The sequence below is a fragment of the Lytechinus pictus genome, chromosome 2 (assembly GCF_037042905.1).
Source record: "Lytechinus pictus isolate F3 Inbred chromosome 2, Lp3.0, whole genome shotgun sequence".
NCBI classification, from domain to species: domain Eukaryota; kingdom Metazoa; phylum Echinodermata; class Echinoidea; order Temnopleuroida; family Toxopneustidae; genus Lytechinus; species Lytechinus pictus.
This window is the reverse complement of record NC_087246.1, coordinates 69,530,955-69,555,749: the sequence shown is the minus strand read 5'-3', so window position 1 is coordinate 69,555,749 and position 24,795 is coordinate 69,530,955. Positions and strand designations below refer to the sequence as shown.

General features: G+C 36.2%; 1 protein-coding gene across 1 annotated transcript; it reads right to left on the bottom strand.

Moving 5' to 3' along the window:
- Positions 1–2,496: 2,496 nt before the first annotated feature.
- LOC129269436 (neuronal acetylcholine receptor subunit alpha-7-like) lies at positions 2,497–24,557 on the bottom strand. The gene is made up of 7 exons (XM_054906941.2): positions 24,448–24,557; positions 21,941–22,145; positions 21,221–21,436; positions 20,298–20,394; positions 12,945–13,115; positions 7,924–8,105; positions 2,497–3,662 (listed from the first exon to the last, which is right to left on the bottom strand). Exons 1-7 carry the CDS (start codon positions 24,492–24,494, stop codon positions 3,339–3,341), a joined length of 1,242 nt encoding a protein of 413 aa, XP_054762916.2. The 5' UTR covers positions 24,495–24,557; the 3' UTR covers positions 2,497–3,338.
- Positions 24,558–24,795: the final 238 nt, after the last annotated feature.

Sequence of the window (24,795 nt, the reverse complement as noted above, 5' to 3'; positions counted from 1 at the left end):
AATGAAATGTAGAATATAAAGACCATGGCTGTTTTTTTTTCTTCACAAAACAATTAAGTGCACATCTTAGCCATGTAAATTAGGGGCAATTTTAAGAACCTAAAACAATAAATCAGACAAAGAAAAAAAGTGTTCTACTTCAGCTTCATAAAAGGCCGTTTTAGAAGAGAATATTCGGTAATTTTTTTTTTACCTGTACGTTCGTTGAAGTCATTTCATGTCGCAGTCACGCGGATGAGACCGACACCATACCAACCATTGTACGTGATTCCAAATAACCAAACAGATTGGGAGAAAAATGATGATGTGACTGAATGCATCATCTAAGAATGCCTTACGCAACCGTTTGTAAGTTTGTAAGAACGCAGTGGGCTCTAAGATTATTTTGTACACCGCTCTTTAGAACGACTCGTAGCGATTGTCATGTGTTCGTAAGAGACTCGTAGGGCATAGATATATACACGACATGCGCGGTAATTGTTGAGTAAAATCTTCTTACGAATGACTTATCATTCTTACGTGTGCCGTGAGTTACACGTACGAGCATCTTACGACAAAAATTTGTAAGATGGCCGTATGTCAACCGTACGACATAAACATGCGAATGATATGGCCAATGTATATCCAAAAGTCGTTGTTTCTCAATAATCTCTACGAACTCCAGAATTCGTACGAATAGTGCATGAGATTTGTACGAACCTTTGTGAGTTTCACCTATTAACATTGAGTGAGACATCATTTTCATTATCAAACGTGTAAAAAGTGAATACGTTGTTTATTGTATTATATAAAAAAAATGAATATCCATCCAACAATTTTGTCGATACATTTTTAGCGGGCGGAATAGAATATGGCCATGTAATAAAAATTATTGAAATAGTGAAATGAAAGAAAAGCGGAATTAAATATGATATATTTAAAACCTAAATCGTCAACAAGGTAGGCTTTATATTCATTCGATACTTGTTGGTGTCTTAATTGATATCACATTCTACATTGCATAACTAATAGGCCTGCGTGTGTGTCATCGTATATCTTAACTTGACATTTTATGGTACTGAACGAGATTTCAAAAGACGTCAATATACGTGAAAAAATGCAAAAAAAAAAACTCTAAGGAAGAATTCTTAATTGTTTCCTTTTCTCATCAATAGAAAGAGTGATTATGAAGACAATGCACATATTGAAGATTACAATTGGTCCATGGTCTCAGCATTGAGCCTATAGTGTTATTATAATGTTTTATAAAATATGGTAACTTATCCCAATATCAATAGCTTGACTGGTCAAATAGAACCAGTCATTAGTATTAGTCATTAGCATATCTTCTGTGAGCCAAAATAAACGACTAGTGATGTGATATATTTAAGCCAATTAGTTGATTAGGATCCATATAACCACTTTATAATTGCACATACTGACCATATAAAATACTATATAAAGAAATTACAAGTATAATAATAATATAGGGTATTTATATTGCGCACATATCCACCTTTAGTTGTTAGGTGCTCAAGGCGCTCCTATATTACCCGGCTAAGCTAGGCGTTCATAGCGCACACAACTTTTTAAGGAATTATATACATAAGTATATACATAAGTCGTGTATAATACGTACATCACGCATCAACATTTTATCCTTTCTATGTTAATTTACACATGTCACCCGAACATTGCCGAAGGAATGTCAAGCCATTATCTAAACTGCCCAAAAGTGAACTGAAAAATATTTATTTTTAGTCAATCAAAGTGTTCAATTCAAGTGCTAAGAGCCCAGCAAAAAGGCAGAATGTCTCTTTTTTTATAAGACATTGGATGGCAGTAATTAATGGAATAGAAGAACTGTAACAATACTACTACCGAAAAACGGCATTTGCTGAATACGGTGTTCTATCCTATAAGTGGTAAATACATATTTTTGTTTTCATTTCATTTATTTGATTTAACCATTAAAAGAAGGGATAAAAATATCGTAAGATATCGTAAGAACAATACATCAAAATAACACAAAGTAAAAAAAATGGTTAGGGAGTCTAAAGAAGCAAAGGCTTGTAGTTAGGGCTCCCTAAGTTAAAATTAAAAAAGAAAATGAACATAGAAAATATTTGACTTATTGATTTATAATCTAAGTGATTGAACAGCGATTTTTTTTAACGAGAAACACTGATTTCCAAAATTCCAATAAGGCATGGGTCCCGAAAACATGATAAAAAATGACGAAAAATTGTGCATTGAAATGATAAGATATGATAATCTGTGATTGGTGTAAATAGTAGTGTTTCCTTCTGAGTACGCCAGGTAGATACTGTATACCAGTGTGGTTCCCAGAAAAGTTTACTCTCGTTTACCGAGAAATGTTTGTAACTTGTACTATTCCCCGTACCACAGACGGTATTCTTAATTCCATTTAAGGTGCATTTTCGGGTTTATTCTTTATTTCCTCTTATTTATCTTCTTATTATAATTTTTTTTTTTACTTATTAATGTTTTATTTTTCCCATTATTATTCTGGGGGAACCTCGTCTTGTTCTTTGATAAATTATCTTTATTGTTCTTTATCTAGTCCTACCCCTCCTCTTTGTCCTTCTATTTTCTTTTCTTCTTGTTCTTCTCCTTGTTCTTCTTATTCTCCTTCTTCTTCTTCTTATTCTTCGGCGTCGTCGTCTTCTCAGCACTCTCTCCCTTGAACATGTTGAATGGATCCAGTGTCGACAAGACACCATGTTTATCTTGACATGATTATTTCAAACCAATACAATTTTTTTTTAATGTCCAGTAGGTACAATAGCTTCTTAACCAATTCGCTGGCCGCCATATGGGGATCCAAAACTTAAATTACACCAAAATTCTGATTTTAAGAAGAAAGACTGATCGCATAATGTTGAACAAGAAAATTTCAACACGGCGAGAATTTCTTCTCCGACAAAAAGTTTCTGTTTTGATCATACGTGCATTTCACTTTACCGATTTTTATTCACAAACAATGCAGATGCATCTTTATTATTGCAGGCAAAACATCTATACATTTGTAAATCCATTAATTTATTAATGGCTTAGTGTATAACGTCGAAGAAGTCTATCTTATATAGATCGGTTTTGACCATTTTCCCCTTTTTTATTTTTCGTTATCTCCCACTTAGCTTCTGTGTTTGGTGTAGAATGTAAAGTGTTAGTTTTATTAGAGTATATCGTGTTGCCCTAACACCAGAGCAAGGCTAACACCAATGTCGCCCTAAATGGAATACCCCACATATCCAAGTATTTGTACGCGGTTTGCCAACAGCTTTGTTGCGCCTTCTTCTCAAAATCTAGCCAGTGGCTCCTAAAAAACTTTTGTTCTACACATCAGTCGGTTCTTCACCCAGCCTATTCCCGAGGATAATAGCGAGAATGATAGTAGCCACGATGAAGAGTACAAGTCCCAAGCGATCGAAAACATGCGCCATCTTCTTCCATTCTGTGATGATACTCTCCCTTTCTTCCTCCATCTGTCTATCTTCAATCATTGAGTGAAGGTCTTCGGAGATGTTCCCAAGCTGCCGCTTGATGGCGCCATTGCAACTTGTGCAAGTGATAGTGGTGACGGGGTTGTTGGCATGGTTGGTGGCGACTCCGTTTACGTTGTCCAGAGGACGTCCGTTGGCGTAGGCCGAGCATCCGTTCTGGTCGTGAATAGAACATGTAGAAGACACAATAATAATAATTAAAAAATATATCGTTTTATTTCGATCACTCGAAATTTCTTCGATTTGATACCGATCTAAACAAACTGTTATTTATTGCCGTTGTGAAATTTCGTCAACATTTTGTTTGTCATGTCTGTCGTCCGAAAAGTTGTCAGATTTGACAACCTCCCTTGATTTGGGCATGGATCCTACTAGAACATGATTTGGGTCACTTAAGAAGCAATGTTACTACGGTAACTTTTAGATACAACGTCCGATAAGACCTTTAATGAAATGTGCGATCCCTATAAATTATAATCAATATGATTGATTTATAGTCTTATAAGTTTGGAATTTCAAACTTCATAATTCCTAATTGCATTCCTTTATAACGATGGAGATATTATGCATCAGTATCAATCAACGATCATGATAAAAACAATGATGTAATAAAACGGCTGTTGAAGGGGTTAAGAACAAACATTTGGCCTACCATCAATTCGGTCTCATTGCCATTTAGTCTACACTTCGTTTGGTCTAATACCCACTCACTCTATTTCGAATTTAGTCTAATGCCAAGATGGTATAATTTTCACTTCGTTGACTTTACGCTATGCAAGTTGCAAACTAAAATTTTAATTCATGAACAGCTCATCTAACCATAGATCATGTAGATTGAGAGGTGTTAAACGGAGTGGATATTTAACGAAATGGGTACGGCCTAACTGTAAATTAGACGAAATGGTAAATGGGCAAAATGACAAGTAGACCTAATTGTTAGTAGACAAAGTTGTAGACCAGGGATTCTCAAATGGTGGCGCGCGCGCCACTTGTGGCGCGCCGAGCCTTGCGGAGTGGCGCTTGGAAGCCGGTATAAAAAAGTAAAAATAAAGAAAAATACGGGAGATAAAAATGTATCTACCAGTAACCTGGAAATAAGGATTTGGTGATCATTTTAATACAAAGAGAAAACAAAAACTCTTTACTTGACACTTAATTGATTTCCTCAAATTTTGTCCAATTTAGCACTCGATAACCTCTATTATAGAGGATCGATGTTGTTCTTTTTATTTATTCTATGCGGTACAAAGTTTATGTGCCACACAAGTGATTTGAAAACCCCGTTTGTAGGATTTCTATTTCAACGGCGAGAAATGTTGCATTTCCAGAGTATCCTTTTTGTTTAAGAGTTAAACATCAAATAATGTGATATCCATAGAGCATCCTGATCATTAAAAAATATGAATTTGGGGCATAACAAGCAGAAAATTTGTTTCCGGAGCCGATTAAAATCCGAAGGTGTAAAGTGAAATACATACATGCTCAGATGTATTGCCTGCCGTGATTGCCTGCATGCACTCTTGCTTAACACGAACTGAATAAATGATACTGCACGTGAGTTGTAGAGGGGCAGTTTGGGCGCTAGTGCAGTGCAACGCCTAATTTTCAGCCCTTGCAAAATCGGGGAACGTAACTTTAGCCACTGGCGTACAGATGGGGGCGGGGATTGGGGGCCCCCAAGTGTTTCACGGCCAAGAAAACAAAAGGAGAAAAGAGGAGAAAAGGAAAGAAAAGGGAAATATTGTATTATCTTAATATTATGTCAAAATATAGATTTTTGTATTGAAAAGTTCAATATTTTTGCTTCAGCTGCCATATCTAGCCCCTCATTTTTTTTTACTCATTACGCCACTTGCTTCAGCCAATAGATCTGGTGCAGAACAGTCTGAACTAGTGGTATCATTGGTATGTTGTGAAAAAGTCACTGGTCATTTTTCTTTTAATATTGTGTAGTTTGTTGGCATTTGTATTTCTTCTTTTGATATTAATTAGAGCCCCTCTGGGCAATTTAAAAGGCCTCATATTCCAAAACTTCTTGGGGCTCTGCCCCCTCGACCCCCACGCCACCAGGGGCCTCTGGGCCCCCCATCCGCTGATACATTGCTGGTTTGCGTAATGGATAGTGGAGCATTACAGATTCTCAACAAGAAATGTGGCGCTTCCAAAAAAGTAATTGAGAATGGCTGTTGTAGACGAACTGGAACGAGACCATGTGGAATGAGGTCAAATGGAAAATAAGCGAAGCGACTTTAGGCAAGGGGGCGATTTGCCGAATAAGAGACCCACATACTCCTGAAGAAGATGAAGAATCGTCGAATTTGAGGTTTTTTATAAACATTTGACTGGCAAAAGCATCAACTTGATTTGTTTCCGTTTGTTACCAGTAATAATTATATGTAGGCCCTATTCACAATTATTGATACTGTATGAATTTTTATTAAGTCGGGAATAAATTAATATGATTAAGTTACCAATATATCTACAAGTACCATTTCATGCACTTGTTTTGTTCTAACAAAAAATTATTTAGATTATCAAAGTAGCACCAATAAATCTTCAAACAAAGTATAATTTTGGCTGCAAGGCTGGCCGAGACCGTAGCTGGGGCGGATCTGCAGCGGTCGAGACTCGACGCTTCCCGATGGCTGCATCGGGAAAGACGTTGTCCAAGAATCCGGCAACTGGTCGTGTTTTAAATCAAGTGGTATTGAAAAGGTATTTCTCATTAGGTTATCAGCATGGCCCCTAGGGGCAGGGGGTAGTTGCCCTCCAATATTTATTTAAAAAAAAATAATAATGAATATTCTCAGAAAAGTCACTAAAGGGATGCACAAAATCCTTTGATTTAACCTAAGGAAATGCAAAAGTGTCTCCTTAACAATGTCAGTCGCTTCGCTTCCTCGCTTTTCATTTTTTTTCTTCAAAATTGTTTATGCGTCTTGTCCCCCCTCCCCCGAAAGAAATTCTGTGTAGGCCATGGCTGTCAGGTAAAACGTTCGAGAAGCATTCCGCGAAATGCTAAGGGATCTGGACGAAAAATAATAATAAAAAATATCAATTTGTATATATATTTTAAAGTCAGAATAATACAAATGGAGATAACAATCCAGATATTTACAAAGCGCCCAAGACCGATAATGTAAGCCTACGTGTCTAAGCGCTTACCGATTTTCGTATTACTCCGGTCATCGGATTCAATCAGTCATTTAAGAAAAGAAAAAATTGGTCAACTATTATGTTATTACAGTGTAAAGCTGAGCTATTATGATAATGTCATTTTTTATTGAATGCTCATTGTGATTGAAGATGTTGTAACAAATAATGTAATTTATTAGAAGTTGTGTTGATCGGTGGATATTATAAGTGTCCAGACTTTGAGCCGCAAAGTCCGGGGTTCAAATCCCACTGCAGCCACTGGCGTACCTAGGATTTTCCAGGATTTTCGTCAGGGGGGGGGGCAAAAAGGTCTTTCAAGCTCGTCAGGGGGGCAGGGATACATGCATGGGTGGTGGCTTTGCATGGGTGGTGGCTCGTCAGGGGGGGCAGACTGCCCCTCTGCCCCCCCCCCCCCCCGTAGGTACGCTAGTGACTGCAGCACTAGCGTCCTTTGACTGGGCTATTATCAACATTTGCCACTCTTCACCCTCGTGTGGTAAATGGCATTTGTGACCAAAAAAAAAAATACATTGCAAATGATTCGAACCCCGGACCTCGTGGCTCAAAATTTTACGTTTATCTGCCAATCAAATACATCTCAAAATTGTGGCTTGAAACTAGAAATAAAAATGTTGATTTGGCCTTCTTTTTTTTAAAGTGGTCAATTATATATTTGTACGGGTGATCCCACTCAATCGGAATTAAAACATGCTTTGATAAAACAAGCAATCAAACGTTTTCAAGGATATCAAGTACAAGTTTAATATGAATGAATTGTTCTTAAAAGCAAACAATAATCATGATTTCATAAATTGTTACCAAGACATCGAATACCCTTCCCTGGACTCATGACTTAATCCACATCCCGAACAAATAAGAAACATAATTAGATAATTGATTCAAGTTTCGTATTTAATCGTATCTTATAAAATAACAGAAAAAATACAAATTATTTCTATACATTCATTGCAATAAGATAACTGAGAATAAAAATTGTGTACAAAACATAAAGTATTATTTTAATTCATCGACAAAAGTATATAATACACAATAATATGAAATCTAATGTCTGTAAATAGGGATTCATAAATGATTACGAAATAAACAAATCATTATCAGCCATTCTTTCTTCTATTTTCTAAACAAAATTCCAGCATAGTTAAGGGTAAAAACTCTCTTTCAACAGTCAGATGAACAGCAGCGACACCAAAGACAACACTAAAACAAAACAACACCAAAATAAATATAATATAACACTTACAAAGTTGGTATCAGTGATGCCGCAGCTCTCGTGGTGCTTAGCGAGACGCCGAGTAGCGGCAGGAAGGAGTTTCGGGCTAGAAGGGGTCTGGTGCGATTGGTAGGTTGCCACTTTTATCGGGCCTACCATATCCCCGTTGCAGTCCATAATACGACGAAGGTCAGCCCCTTCACCATTCTTGGCTGTAAACATTGTAAAGGAATAAATCAGGTTTAAATCTTTGATAATAGCCATGAAATGTGTCCATTTCATGTTATTTGTCATTCATTTGCACACACTCTTAGAAATAATGGTATTTAGAGTGTTCTATACGTGTCCCAAAATTTGAACATTTATAGGTGCCCTAAAAGGTTCTAAATTACCGTAAAGAGCCACAATGGAACATTTTTAGGTTCTTTTATAAAAAAATTTAGGTTCTAGAGCACGTAAAGAACCTTTTTTTTTTTTGGGGGGGGACCCTTTTCTCGATGATTCCAAATACGGGAAGAAAGGGTTCTCATTGGCACCTTTTTTCTAAGAGTGTCTTATAATGCTGGCGTAGATAGGGGGACGGGGCTTGAACATGACTAAGAAAAAGACGAAGAAACAGAAATAAAATGAAAGGAGATAGACATATATTATCTTTCAAGACATTATGTCAAAATATATCACAAGCTTATTTCTAAAAGAAAAAAAAAAGTTCTCTCACTCTTGACATAATATTAGAAACTTTGCTCATACGTCACATTTGGCTCATAATCATTACGCCACTCCGTTGGAAAATGTGTTTATGCCTACAGAATAACTCAATGAAACCTAATTGTTACAATGTGATGTTTTACCATGATGTAATCTTAATATCTGTGACTCTGACTCAAATTTCTTATTATAACAAGTATGAAACGGGGACCAAAACTCTCATAAGTGTATTTTGGGGGTACGTCGTGGTCTAGTGGTAATGACTCTCGTCTTTCAATCTGAGCATGGACCTAGGTCCATGATCTGAGGGAAGATTCCTAGCCATGGCGTATTTCCTTTAGCAAGAAATTTATCCACATTGTGCTGCACTCAACCCAGGTGAGGTGAATGGGTACGTGGTAGGAATTTATTCCTTGAAACGCAGCGCGTGTAACAGCAGCTCTGCTAAAGCCAGGGTAATTATACTGCATTACTGTAGAGCGCTTAGAGACTTCTGATAAAATAAGTATTAAGCGCTATATAAGCAGGTATATTTATTATTGATTATCATTATTTCCACCTATGGTCATAACTAACAACAACTTTTTTACACCATTATCTTACCGGCAATTGTAAACATGGTAAAGTTCTTGAACATTAATTAGATAATATCATGTACCCTGGACCGGTTAGGGAGTGAGAAAATTCATCTTTTGACTTGGATAGACCAAACTGAAAAATATGTCGTGTGTTCAAAATAATTCAAATAAATTATGACAGGTAACACTAGTCCGATGACGAGAGAAAGAGAGGGGGAGAGGGGGCGGGAGTGGTGTGCTGGAAATTGATTTATTATAGAGTCAGAGTCACGCATAAGATATCAAATATGTTGTAAAGATATATCACATTAAATGGAGTCATGATAAAACATTATTTGTCATTTTAAAGTATGACTAACATGACTAAGCAGCTGGTGATCAACGTTGTTTCAATCTAACACGTATAAGCAAGTATTAAGCTAATGAAAAAAAAGCTACAAGGAAGCTTACACATAAAAAGATGCAAATTAAATAAACTTCATTAAAACAGAAAGAGAATATATCAATCACTGTAGAAAAAAGGGAAAAGACAGACACGTGCAAAAGGTGGCAAAATAATACTTAGATAGCAGGCGAGCACATCGCTCCCATTCGAAACTAATAACGAGGGTGGTGCTAATTTTCTCTTTCGATTCATAATTAAAAAGAGCCAAGGATGAGCTTCAAAGTTTTTATGTCCACCATTAAAACAATTTTTTCTCTTCCTTGAAATTCTATTTCTTAAAGCACTGCATTAATCAGGGGCCTGGGATCTTTATTTTGAAGAGTATAGTGTTAATTACATGTTGTGTGCTATATGATAGACAAGGCCTTCGTGTCTTTTGTCCTCGAAGCAATTTATTCTCAATAGTTTAGTTTAGTTTTGTCGCCGCGAGTTTCTCTTTCTATATGTCGACATTACCCCTTCGTGAGAACAGTGGAAATATATTTTCAAACTCAAGTACTTCCTTATATCAGCTTTTAATCAACTACAAAAGGCGCGAAAAATATAAGAAAAAATGGACTAAAGTTCGGTCAGATGCAACGGCTTGGGTCCCCAGGCTGTCTCGAGTTGTCGAGTGTTCATAAAATTATATAATTTTATTTAATGTATATATTTATTTTCCACTCGTGGGCTGGACGGCCCTCTTCAGCCACAGGCTGTTCTTCTAAGGGGTCCAGTACACATACATTTGAAAATACAAACATACAATACTAAAAACAAATACCTATATAAAAGAAAACATAAATCAACAAAAAAAGTAATACATACATGTAATCATAGACAATGCTTAGGCAGGACAACTTATACAAGAGTGAAAAAAAAAACATACATAATATTGTAAAAATAAAATAGTGGAATGGGAGATGGTGGGGCGGGGTAGCATGCAGTAAGGGGTAATCATAGTAAGACCATTATGTTTATGAAATCTATTCATTACAAACAAAGCATTTATCATTCGATTCGATTACATGGAGGCGATAGACCGCCCATTGAAATGTTACGAAAACTAAGAAATAAAACAAATAATGCACTGCCAAAAATTACAGCATGATAACAATGTATATTATGACCGAAGCAGAAACAAACCGATGTTGTTTGAACATTGTCCGGTGTTCTTTAAACACCTATGGTGGTAGCCCAAAACAAAGATGGTGTTCTTTAAACATTTAAGCAATCAAACTGGGACCTTTTTACGCTCTTATATGGCTTTTCATGATTGATATAATTTATTATGCATTTGCGTGTTCGTGGCCTTTATAATCTCTTTCATATTCTATTTGCCTTCTTTTATTCAAGTTGATTTTACTACACTAACTTGTAAATAATTATGTTATACATCTACTCCGGTCTTAATCATATGAGTAATTTAGTTTGCCCTAATGGTTTTCCTTACTATTATGTTGTCTTTTTTTTCCTTTGCATACAGTGTGCAGATACAAATAGTATACTTTTAGAAATCAGTTGCTCTCTCTGAAATGTTGTATACCCTCGTGCATTATGCAGGAACATTATGTAAAACAGCCTGTGAGATGACTAATTATCTATCCTGGAAATATATTATAATGAAGTGAATGGATGAATGAATAGATAGATGAATAAATAAATAAATGAAATAAATAAATGGATAAATAAATCTTTATAGAGATTAATTAATTAGTGCAGTTTGTGCGAACTGATTAAAAAAAAATGTAAGAAACATGCTAACAGTTAAATCACGGCTTTAAACAATACTATATACTAGACTCCCTTTCACATAAAAACAAAACCAAAAACAAACAAACAAACAGGAAATAAGTTTATCGTTCACTTACTGAAGAAAAAAATTATAGTCATATTTGTTTCTTATTAGGTATTAATTCTGTAATCTAAAATATATTCTGAAGACATTTCCCCTCCTGACAGTTTCTCTGGAGTTGCATGTGTTGCTGTGGAGTTTCGTAAAATTGTTGTCGTCTTTTATCTCACGACCGTTATCAGTTCTGGAGACTAAATTAATACGCCTGAAATTCAGATTAACAGGAAGTTACCTTGTTTCAAAAGGCAATGCTAAAAGATTTAGAGGTTTGAATGATTTTTTTCCATTTTTTAATCTTTTAATTCTAACTTACCTTTGTAAATTTATCCTGAGCATAATGCCTTGAAATATTATACACTAATACAAGTTTTCCTTTGCAAAAATCACAAGGAGATTTTTGTTTCATTTGGTATTTGCTGTTGATTTTATTCTTAGTACGTATCAAAGTGAATAATTTGTCCGAGTTTCCTTGATTGCTTTCAGAGCAGCATAAGCCTGATCGATTTGATATTATAATATATTTTAGTTTTATCTTTTTACTACAACTGTTTTTAATGATCATTGAATACATCCAAAACTAGAACTACATGATAAAAATGCGTGTTCAATCAAAGAAATATAAAGTTTTGTCATTTTCATACACATATCATAATCTTTATTTTATTAAACACAAGGCTCCGTCTTGTGTTTTCTTGTATTAGAAAAGGGGTAACTATATATAGGTAACTATGCAGACATGTGTTACCGAGCAATGAAGCTGTTTAAATGTGTTGGTCTATTTAAATTGTATGTAAGGGTCCATTAATATTTTTAAACATAATACCAGATCAACATTGAATCGTTCGTCGAAGGGGAAGAAGAAGAATGAAAAGGAGGGGAATAAGAAGGAAAAGAAGGATGAGGAAGAAGAAGAATTTGCACAGAGCGAACAGCAAATAATACTGATTAATCATGTTAATCCCGAATGAGAAAAACAGGGCAAATCTCAACAACAACTAATTAAATGTTTAATTAAATGTTTAACTTTTATAAGCCCCTGGCGACTGGGACCAGGTATCATTTTTGCTCAACATAAAAATAAATGATAACAATAAATGTGAACGAAGGGGGCAGTCTTTGGGGACAGACCCTGATTGATCAACAAATGGGTCTTCACACAAGACTAGCACACATGAAACTGGGCGTTGTGGCGTGCACCTGTAATCCAAGCTGTGGGGAAGTTACAAATTGATGCAGAGGTTCGAGGTTCGAGCGCTGGTCACGTCTTTCGGATGGTGACGTTAAAGGTCGGTCCCAGACGTAAATAATCATATCTGATTGATACACGTCTGACAAAACTCAAATACACACACACACACATTTCAGAGGGAATTTCTGTACACAAGTCATTTGCAGAGACTTTAGGCTGTATGTTCAGATGACTACAAGTTAATGATTTGCTGGGAACACTAGGGGACTGGGTGTTAAAAGAAGAGAAAAAGCTTACCACACGACATTCTCCATGGGTAGAGAATAGGGGTGAGGTGGATGAAGAAGAGCTTTCGGAGCCAGAGGGGGGCACGGTTTGCATCAGGGGGACGATGGAAGAAATTGAGAGAGATGACAGCGAACAAAATTGAGATGGATACAAGCATGATGGTCGCTGCGTAGAATTGAGCTATGATAATGAAATAACAAAGAGAGAAACTATTATTCACTTGATATTGATTCAATGATATTTATAGTTTGCTCGAATAAAGCGTGATACTTAGCTGTAATGAACATAGTGTGTATCACGGTGTGTAACACGCAGAACTGAGGGCTTGGGGACTTCAACCCCTTCTTTTGTTTCAATAAACGTGTACGAAAAAGTAAAACTCTTATTGCGATTTTGTATATGGTCACCCCTACTCTCATTATTATTATCATTATTTGTTTGGCGTCACCTGTGCCTGGGAGGCGAAAAGCGACACTCCTCCCGATATAACTGATTAGGGGAGTGCAGGCGGACCTCTACACCGGGGTTTCAGACTGGCCTCTTTATTTCTCCCCGGCGAACTTCTCCGGCACGCATTCCTCACTTCCCCGGCGAAGAAAAAAATGTACCCTTTCGCACTGACATCTATTCCCCGGCGAAAGTCAACGGGTGATTTGCTCGGGGGGAAGTAAGTGCAAACCCGGTGTCAATGAAAGTTCGCGTTTTTTTATTTGAATTTTAATCGTACTCTTTCCTTATTAATTGCAGATACCTAATCGATTTTATAAGTGAAGTTTTGGAGATGACGGCTGGTAACCACTTCTCAGCAGCAGTTGCTGATCAGCTTACTCGGCAAGTCCATGCAGAATTAGAACGAACGAAAAGAAAATTGTAAATATTGCTTCTTACCGATTACAAAAAGGTTTTAAAAAAATAAAATATATTCTAGAAATATTAGAAGCAAAACAAAGAAGAATCAAAGTATTTTGATATTTTAAGCGCAATTTTAGCATGTAAAACTAACGCTTTTAAAATAAATATCGTTAGTGGAAAAAACAAACTGTATGTTCGAGGGTATTTAACTATGGAATGATCGAAAGCGTGGCCTTCTACATTTAGCCGCGGAAATAATAGCTAGCTAGCGCGCGGAATCTCAGTTCAGGGGATTTCGGGGAGGAAAAAAATGACATCTGACGTCATTAAGGAGGAGAAGTTCTCCGGTTTGCTTTCATACTGGCTGTTTCACCGGCGAACTTCGCCGGGGAAACAGTTTCACCGGCGAAGTTCTCTACCTCTATACCCCTTTCATATTGCGCTTTTCACCGGCGAACTTCACCGGCGTAGTTCGCCAGCGAAGGGGAAAGTGTCCAGTATGAAAGGTACACAGGAGAACTTCACCGGTGAAGTTCGCCGGTGAACTTCTCCACCTCTAGAGGTGGAGAACTTCGCCGGCGAAACTGTTTCACCGGCGAAGTTCGCCGGTGAAAAGGCCAGTATGAAAGCAAACCGGAGAACTTCTCCTCTTTAATGACGTCAGAGTTCAATTTTTTCTCTCCCGAAGTCCCCTGTACCGAAATTCCGCGCGCGATAGTTGCAAGCTCAGCTGAATGCTATATGGCCAAGTAGATACCCTCGAACATAAATATTTTTTTACTAACAATATTTATTAAAAAGCAATTTTTACATATATAAAATGCGCTAAAATATAAAAACAAGGTAATAATGTTTGTTTTTCTCGTAATACTTCCAAAATATGTTGTAATTAATTTGTTATACCTTTTGTAATAGGCAAGAAGTAATGTTTACAATTTTCTTTCGTTTGTTCTGCAATCGCCCGTTGACTTTCGCCGGGGAAGAAATGTCAGTGCGAAAGGGTACATTTTTTCTTCGCCGGGGAAGTGAGGAATGCGAGGCGGAGAAGTTCGCCGGCGAAGTTCGCCGGTGAAAAATGAAGAGGGCAGTATGAAAGGGGTATAGAGGTGGAGAAGTTCGCCGGCGAAGTTCGCCGGTGAAGTTCTCCGGTGTACCTTTCATACTGGACACTTTCGCCGGGGAAAAGCGCAATATAAAAGGGGTATTGTACGAATAGTGCAGTGGGTTCTTAACGTGCAAAGGTGGTAACTCTCCTCTACAAGGGGCCTCCATTTAACGTCCTATCCGAGGAACGGAGCGTTTTCCATTGTAACATCGGCCTGCATCTATGAAACATGGGAGAGACATTTAGGCACAACGCACTGGCTTCAGTCATCCGCCCGGGGTGGACTCGAACCCACGATCTTTGGTTCGACGGGCAGACGCGTTACCGACTGAGCCAACAACGCTCTCTACAAGAATTCTCAAAATAATTATGCGCGGCCCCTGTTATTACCCTAATCAAATATGAATAAATATTACTATTTGAAATTGATTTATATATATGTATATAAACCCCTCAAAAAAGTTTGGAAATCCGTGTTTGACCATTAATTTTACACAATGCATATTTTACATCATTCAAAAGATCATTTAATTCTCTTTAAATTGATACCATGCTTGTTATGACCATGCCATCATGAAAAGGGCAGGATTAAAAAGTGTTGGATGAGGTCTGAATTGAAAAGCTGGAAAACGAGCTAAAAAGTTTTGAAATATGAGTCTGGCCATTAATTTCTCCCGACTCCCAATTTTACGGAATGCATATTTGATATCATTCAAAAGATCATTTAATTTTCTTTAAAATGATACCATGCTTGTTATGATCATGCCATCACGGAAAGAGCAGGATTAAAAAGTGTTGGATGAGGTCTGAATTGAAAAGCTGCAAAACGAGCAGAAATAGTCATGAAGGGTCAATACAGAACATGATTCTTTTGTCTGTGTCAATGGTAGTGTAGTGTAGTGATGGTTCTGTGAGATAACATGGTTTGAGTCGTGGTTTGAAATACCCATGCATGTTTGTTTGTTTGTTATGTCTTTGCTTGTGCAGAGGTGATTCCAGGTTAATGTTGATGTTAAGGTGCATGAAAACAAAAGAAAGAAACCGCTGAGATACTCACTCATCACCACTGAAAAAAGAACAGTGACTTTCAATATTGTGTAATTTTGCACCTTTTGAATTTTGACCTTGCCCCACATTTCAAGGCACTGCACCTCCATGTGAACCATAATCATATCATGTAGGGTATTATTTTAAAGAAAATTAAATGATCTTTTCATTGATATTAATTACACATTGATATAAACTAAAAACCGATGGGGAATTATCGATCAAAGTCAAAAGAAACCGCTGAGAAACTCACTCATCACCACGAAAAAAAGAACAGTGACTTTCAATATTGTGTCATTTTGCAAATTTTGAATTTTGACCTTGCCCCACATTTCAAGGCACTGCACCTCCATGTGAACCACAATCATATCATGTAGGGTATCATTTTAAAGAGAATTAACTGTTCTATTCATTGATATTAATTACACATTGATATTTACTAAAACCTAGGAGGGATTATCGATCAAAATCAGATTTCCCAACTTTTTTTAGGAGTTTATATATATATATATATATATACAGTATATTTGATTTCAGGGTTTGTCAAGGCGATAAAAGGACGGAAAGTGCATTTTTATTCACCGATAAATAGAACATTGAAAAATTAGATCAATAAAGAGTACAGATAGCATTGTATTTACAGAGTATTATATATCGCTAATAAGTACAAAGTACTTCATTTTACTACAATTTGTAATAAAGACTGAATTAAAAAATTTAAAGTTCGTATACAGAACTTATTTCAAGCTTTATGAATATTCATAATATATTTTTTTTTCATTTTTTTAAAAACATTTTTCCACACCGTGTTTGTTTCATCTTCTGATTATGCATGATTACTTATACATTATTACTTATCTAATCAGCTTAAATAATATTATTTAAATAATTTCATTAGTCATTTCATTTGTGGTTTTCAACGTTTTACTGCGGTTACGGATATTTTATTAATTCAAACTTTGACCACCTGCCCGTCTTATGTACACTCTTAATATTTACCTGGATAGTAAGACACGTGTAAATATCACGCACGCTTATAACTCATTACATAATAACTTTGATTAATAGTCATTCACACTTTTGAACCGTTCATGTTTGCAAGATTAATGCGATAACCTCTGTCTAATTCTACTGTAAATAATTGCATATGTATTTGGGGGGGTTGTACACACCGTGAAAGTTCATATTCTACTCAACCAATGACCCCGAGTGCACGACCAAAAAAAAAACATTCGGGGCAGTTCCCGTCGCCCCGCCCCTGATCCACCCATGTACATTGACTTCATTATTCATGAACATAATAAGTTATAGATCCTCGTCGATCTGGCGCTGCTCAGCGGCTGCCGGGCTTACGATCATTTGGGCAAAGCAAATTTTCGGAGTATTTAATTTCATGTTTATTTCGAACAATAAAATATAGATTCTCATTTCATTTTCATTTTTAATAATGGAATAAAGTATTTACAATTGCTAAATATAATAAAGAGCGTTGTGACTCCGGACCTCTTAAATAGAGGGTCGTGCATGGGTTCAAAATCCCATTCGTTGTATAATATCCTAAAGCAAGAAATTATTCCATATTGTGCTGCTCTCAATCCAGGTGAGATGGTACCTAATGGGTTTAATTCCCTGAATACCACAGCTGATGAAGTAGTAGCTCGAGCTAAAGCCGGAGTAGCAAAGATGCGCTTCTTACATATTAATATTATTATCATTTTTATTATAATTATTATTATTATTATTATTATCATTATTATTATTATCATTACTTCTACTATTACAACTATCAGTATCAAAATTGCTCTATAGACCTAAAACTGTGTCCAGTTCTACTTAAGTAATTTGAATATTCATTAACTTTTTGTAACGGTTCCACTAAACGAAATGACCCTGGCTGTTAGACAACAAATAATTGGGAAAATCCCCCCCGCCCCTTTCACGTGCATTCATTTGTTAATGAATGTAATTATACATGTATGTAATGATTTGGTATCATACTTTCTGGAAATAAACATGAATTTGAGTTGCAGTTTTATTTGAACACAATCATAAAGGCTTGATATTATGATAATATGTATGATAATATGATATTGACATAAATTATGAAATATAAATTGCTGTAACAATAAAAAATACGTCAATGACAAATACAAATATTTGTTGACAATGCACTCGGTCATTTAGATATTTATTTAAGAGGAATACACAATGAATTATCTGCGGCCATTTTTTTTTTCTAATTCTTCCATTTCACAAATTTCTTAATTTTTACGCCTACCTACTGCCAACATTCCGAATAAAAATCTAAAACATATCAATTACAGAATATCTTACACAGGTTCATTTAAAATCTTATCTTATTTCTTTGTATATACAGTGTTAAGTGTCATCTCTATTCATGTTGATAATAATGTTAGAGTAAGTTTATTCAGATTTTCTTACCAAACTATCACTCTGCTCCCGTTGTTAGACATTATATTATCACCCACTGATCTGAATCGCTTGATCGCGTCATTCTCATACCCATGCACATTTCTTTGCAAACCTTATGTTGAAAATAATCACTTCCTTCTGTTAAACAGTGCCTGAAAATGTCCATGTTTCTTTAATATGATATTCCTCTAGTAGTGATCCTAGCTATATACCGAGATCTCTAACATAAATGTTATACTTCATGTCATCTACAAAAACTACCCATTTATATAGCTTAGGTCTTTATCTTTAGTTGGAGTTCATAATCAAAAGCAAAACATGGAGGAAAACTTTCGTAGTAAGAGGGGGATGACTTTCGGGACCCATACATGTCAAAACGGAAACCTCGGGGAGTAAGTTTTGGTTGCGTCGCGTACAGTTAGTTAGTCCCTTGCAAAAGCAAAGACAAACCAGGCCTATACTTGTTTGAAAGCAATTTCAAAGCTATAAACGAGGGTGGTATTAATCATAACCTCAAAATGATCATCATGGTTTTTATTGAATTCGAAAATGGGAGTAATTATGGTTAGTGTATTGTTGTTCATTGTGAAATATATGAATCATACAAAAGGGATGAATGTATAGTCGCATGCAATTCTGGCAAACTTGACCATAATAACTGGTCCGGATAACTGGACATGGGTATAATGTCGTGAAAGAGAGGGGGGGGGGGTGGATTAAAAAGAGAGGTGTGGGAGAGAGTGAGCGCAATACGTTCCCACACCAGATCGATTTCTATGAATATGTAAAGACTTTATGCGATCACTCTAAAAAAGGTTTATCCAATATTGGGTAAACAGGGAACATGCATGTTGGTTGGCTAAAAAAATTTACGCAATGTTGCGTTGAAATAGCCCAATATGGGGTTTAAAAAATACACAGCAAACATGCATGTTCCCTTTCTACCCAATATTGGGTAGAATTTTACTCAGCGTTTTTAGAGTGATATCAACTAGTTTTTGCAAAACAATTTTGAATTAGAAGTCGTTGTGAAAGAGTAAATTAGAAGGAAAATAGACGAAATTCGATTGAGGAATAAATATTTCAAGCTGTGTAAAACGATTGTCGTGGTTAATTAACACCATGATTAAATGCATCTCTTTTCTCTCTCTCCCTCTCTCTCTCTTAAGTTGGTGATCGTACTTTTTCGATGGGGAGGGGGAGGGGTCGAGTACCCCAACGCATTGGTGGATAATAAATTGCACAATAATATCCATGTAGATTGCGCTAGAATAAATGACATTGATTACTGTGTTCAATATTCGTTTCGAGGGAAAAAAAATATCCACGTTTGCCTTATATATGGTAGAAAACGAAGTGTTACTATCATAACACCTTATATAGCACTACTTACTATGTCATTAGTGGTATGTACCTCCGCTTAAACAATAAACATAAATTCAGTCTTTTTTAATTGAACTTCAAATTTTATTGTTTCATTTATTTCAATGCTCAAGTCATGTTGCATAATGATTTTACGATAAAACGTGTATATTTGATAATTTTTAATTTGTTATGGTTATTCTTTCTATGGAACTTGATGTACAGTTTTTATTCAATAAATTAATAAGAAAAACTCCCGTATAACATTAACAATAGCCCATCAGAATAACAGTTTCATTTTGGAAGATGGGAGGGTGGGCTATCCTGCCAATAATATGAGGCAAATGTAATGTTTTAAACTTTTTTTAATAAAAATCTAAATTTGTGATATATTTTTTTAGATGAAATGAAGAATATGATGGTATGCTTCACCCTTTTCCCTTTTTGACCTTATTTTTACTTATTGTTTTTTCTAGCGGAGATGGGGGGGGGGGGGGGTCCAGCGTCCTAAGCCCCGCCCATTCTATAGGCCAGCCTATATAGTATAACCGAGTATAACCTACCAATAACCGGGATGGTGTCCGCCGACGGGGGCATCATCTCGGAAGTGAGGAGCATGAAGACAGTCAGAGATAGAAGGATGGTCACATTCAAGGCAATCTAAGGAGAGAATAATAATGATAGATGAACTAAATATAGATAGGCAGATGGATGGATGGATATATAGATATATAGATAGATATATACATAGATAGATAGATAGATAGATAGATAGATGGATAGATTGATAGATAGATAGATAGATAGATAGATAGATAGATAGATAGATAGATAGATAGATAGATAGATAGATAGATAGATAGATAGATAGATAGATAGATAGATAGATAGATAGATAGATAGATGGATGGATGGATGGATGGATGGATGGATGGATGGATGGATGGATGGATGGATGGATGGATGGATGGATGGATGGATGGATGGATAGATAGATAGCTAGATAGATATAAAGATAGATAGATAGATAGATAGTCAGACTGATTAATATTTAGATTGGAAATACTTTATACAAGACAAGACAGATAGACACACTATCAGATTGTTCAGAATGTTTATAGAGCAAGGAATAACAATAATAAAAATCAAGAAAAAAGTTACTGATATTCATTTTAGGTCTACATGATATAGTATCTTCACTTCATCAAAATGCGAAATATCCTAACTTTTTAGTTACTGTGTAAGAGGGAGAATTGCATACAGCAAATTACTACTATGAATTGCAAAATAAACTCTACTTATTGAATCAATCAAATCGATCAAAGAAAATAATCTTGTCTTTGAGCAAAGGAAGCTGACGCATCTGTTAAAACATTAATATATATGTATATATCTAGCTGTGTATAGAGTTATAACAGGGATGTGTTTTCTTTCCTTTCGAAATCACAGTTGCATCATAATCTTGGAACATCGGACTTCTCCCTACCTTCTCCCCCGACTCGCCGGGCAGGCAGAAGCTGAGCAGTGTCAGGGCGTAGATGATGACACAGGGATTGATCATGTTCATAATATAGAACAAGGGTCGACGGGCGAGGTGGATGGTGACATCGATCTTGCTGAAATTCCCGTGGTCGAGGTACTCCATTGTCGCTTCAGTCTGGATCTTTGCAACCTTCCATTCTCCGTTATCCTCATCAGTTTTCTGCATATTATTTTAAAGATGTAATTCCAATTACCTCGGATAATTTTGTGTAGATTTTGAAGTTGATTCAAATACTTCATTTTCAATTTTTCTCTTCAGTTTTCTTTTTAATATTTTGAGGTTGTAAATTGATTAAGTTCAGAATATTTCGTTTATACTTAACCTGGTTCAAAATAATGTGGCTATCTATTTCGAATCGAAATAAATCATGAAAATACTGTTATACTGCCTTTGAGGCCCCGTTTTAAAAGAAAAAGTAAATGAATAAATTTAGTCCCAAATTTAAAGATATTGCCATATGAATGGAAAACATTATCATCAGGATATATACAAACAAAATAATAATCTAAATTAATTCGAAAAAAATCAGTCATGCATGAGTAATTTGGAAGAGAGGATGGGCATGATGGGGTGCTTTATCAACATAATGATTTTTGTCGGTCAAATATGACCCGGCATTTTCGGGGGGGGGGGGGGTGTGGGTGGGGTTGGAACGATCTATACCTCTGGGGCATGTGAACGCATGAGGACGTGGTTGTGAAGATGTGTCCAAGGTCGAAAGGTCATCAGGCACTCCTGCTCATCGAACGGGAAGAAGGTGAAGTCGATCTTACAGAATGTCTTCACGATGATGAGAGCACTCCACTCGACCTCCCCGTCGTGCTGGATCCTCACCACTGTCGACTCCATCAAACGTGCCCTCTCCGCGCTGGTCAATGAAGTCGAGTTGGTGGTCAATGGCGTCGAGGGGTCGTGGTCAAGAAGTAAGATGTATATAGAAGTGAATGGAAGAATAAATGAATGAGTTTACAATATCATGAAGAAAAAAATCACAATTGAGAAGAAATACATTTAAAAGAGTTGAATTGTTTTTAATTTGTTTGGTAAAAGGCACTACGAAAATAGTGCGTTCTGTTTCGTGAGATTTAAAAGTCGAGGACGACCTCAAGAAGTCGAAGGAATAAGTGATGAAGGTTACGCGTGTTTGGGTCTATACAGATATCGTTTGTTTCTTGTGTTCATGGTGTTGGTATCATCATGGAGCTATAACTCCATGGTATTATCCCTCATGGAATGATCCCACTTCTTCCGTAACGGGCTCCTCTACTAATCATTTGGTCTATTGTCCATTTATTCTCTCTCAGGCTATATCCATTTGGTCTAATATCCACTTGGTCTAACACCACTTTGTCTATTATGGTTAGATCAACTGCTTATTAACTAATTTCAGTTGAAACAGCAATCAACAAAATATGCAATATGATCTTTTGACCCCTAGATGACATTTGAACGTATCTCCCTCATGAACTCCCGCAAAGTACTACCCAGTGATTATTTGTACCAAGTGTTTACACGATTGATGCAGAAAGAAGCAATGAGAGAAAGTTGAACACAAACTATAAAAAGTATGGACACGACCTCATATCATTTGACCTTTTGACCCCTAGATAATCAACTGCTTATTGACTGATTTCATTTAAAACAGCAATCAATAAGTATGCAATAATCTTTTGACCCCTAGATGACCTTTGAACTTATCTTCTTAATGTACACACATGTGGCATTATCCAAGGATCATATGTACCAGGTGTGAACATAATTGATGCAAAAATAAAGAAATGAACGCAGGTTGGACAAAAACTTGACCTTTTGACCCCTTGATGACCTTTGAACCCACCATCCTGAACAACATACATGTGGAATCAACCAAGGAGCATTTGAACCAAGTCTGATCCAAATTGATTGAATAAATGAATGAGAGCAAGTTGAACAAAACCTTAAAAAAAATGATGGACATGACCTTATATCATTTGAAATTTTGACCCCTAGATGACCTTTGACCTCATCACTCTCACGGACTCACATGTGGTTTTAGCCAAGGATCATATATACTAAGTATGAAAATAATTGATGCAGAAATAAAGAAATGATATATAGGATTTGTATAGCGCACGTATCCACCTTGCTGCTTAAGGCGCTCCTATATTACCCCGGCTAAGCTAGTCTACCGATTCTGGAGCACAGCTTTTTGAGGAATTACTTCCTGCCGGTACACATTTACCTCTCCTGGGTTGAGTGCAGCCAAGTGTGGATAAATTTCTTGGTGAAATAAAACACGCCATGGCTAGGATTCGAACCCGCGATCCTCTGTTTGAAAGGCGAGAGTCAGAACCACTAGACAACGGCGCACCCACGAATGCAAGTTGGACAAAAACTTGACCTTTTGACCCTTTGACGACATTTGACCCTGTCATCCCCAACAACACACATGTGGTATCAACCAAGGAACGTTTGTACCAAGTTTGATCCAGATTGATTGAATAAAGGAATGAGAGCAAGTTCAACGAAACCTTGAAAAAATGATGGACATGACATCATATCATTTGATCTTTTGACCCCTAGATGCCCTTTGACCCCATCATTCTCATGGACTCATATTTGGTTTTCATATGTACCAAGTGTGAACATAAGTGATGCAGAAATAAAGAAATATGAGCATGTTGAACAAAAACCTTGACATTTTTGTAACAGACTAACGTACCAACAGACCAGTGATCACAAGGTCTCTACCGAACTTTGTTACCATAGTTAAGGCGAGACAAAAGTAGACGGAGTGGGCATAGAGAATAAAGAAGTGATAAAATTTATTAAGATGATCGGCAAATTGATAGAACTTCAGTACTGCAATGTATAATAGTGTTATATGTAATAAAACTATTGTATAATCCAGCTTCTTATAATAGTAATCGTATCATGTTCGGAAATAATCATTAACACAATATTAGCTACAGTGTAATATAAGATTGGAAAAATGTTGATAATCAAATGTCGAATTTAAGCCGGCTTAAAGTTTGGTAAACAATGGATAATACTCTGAATTATGAACAGGTATATAATTATGGACATACACTTTCATATCGCATTATAATTTTACAAAAGCTAAATACGGATTTTAACCTTGGTAATTATTAAAAATAGGCCTACTATACTAAGTAAATTGAAGTGTTTACCTATTTGCTAGTGTTATGTCGGGTATCCACACTTCGTCTGATGGCATTCGGAGATGTTCTACGTCATAATACTCTCTTGGATCCCATGTTAGATATTTATCAGCCCAATTCTGTGATGTTAGAGGAATGGAGAGAGGAGGTGAAAGGGAGAGAGACATAAAGAGAGAAGAAGAAAGAGGAAGAAGGATAAAGATAGAGGGGGAGGGGGAGAGAGAGAGTTAAAACAGCAACAACAGCAAAATCCGATTGTATTATTCTATTTTTTTTTACATATCAAATGATAAAATTACAAACCTGCTCATAGAGAGCTGATAAAAACAAGATTTGTAAAATAGTTTATAGTTTTGA

Bases quoted from the DNA above. Each gene is read 5' to 3' on its own strand.
- LOC129269436 (XM_054906941.2), bottom strand. From the start codon at position 24,494: ATGCCATCAGACGAAGTGTGGATACCCGACATAACACTAGCAAATAG. The intron at 13,116-20,297 runs GTAGGTTATACT...TCATTATCATAG, and splicing joins GGACACCATCCCGGTTATTG to CTCAATTCTACGCAGCGACC. The intron at 8,106-12,944 runs GTAAGCTTTTTC...CAATGTTTACAG, and splicing joins CCCATGGAGAATGTCGTGTG to CCAAGAATGGTGAAGGGGCT.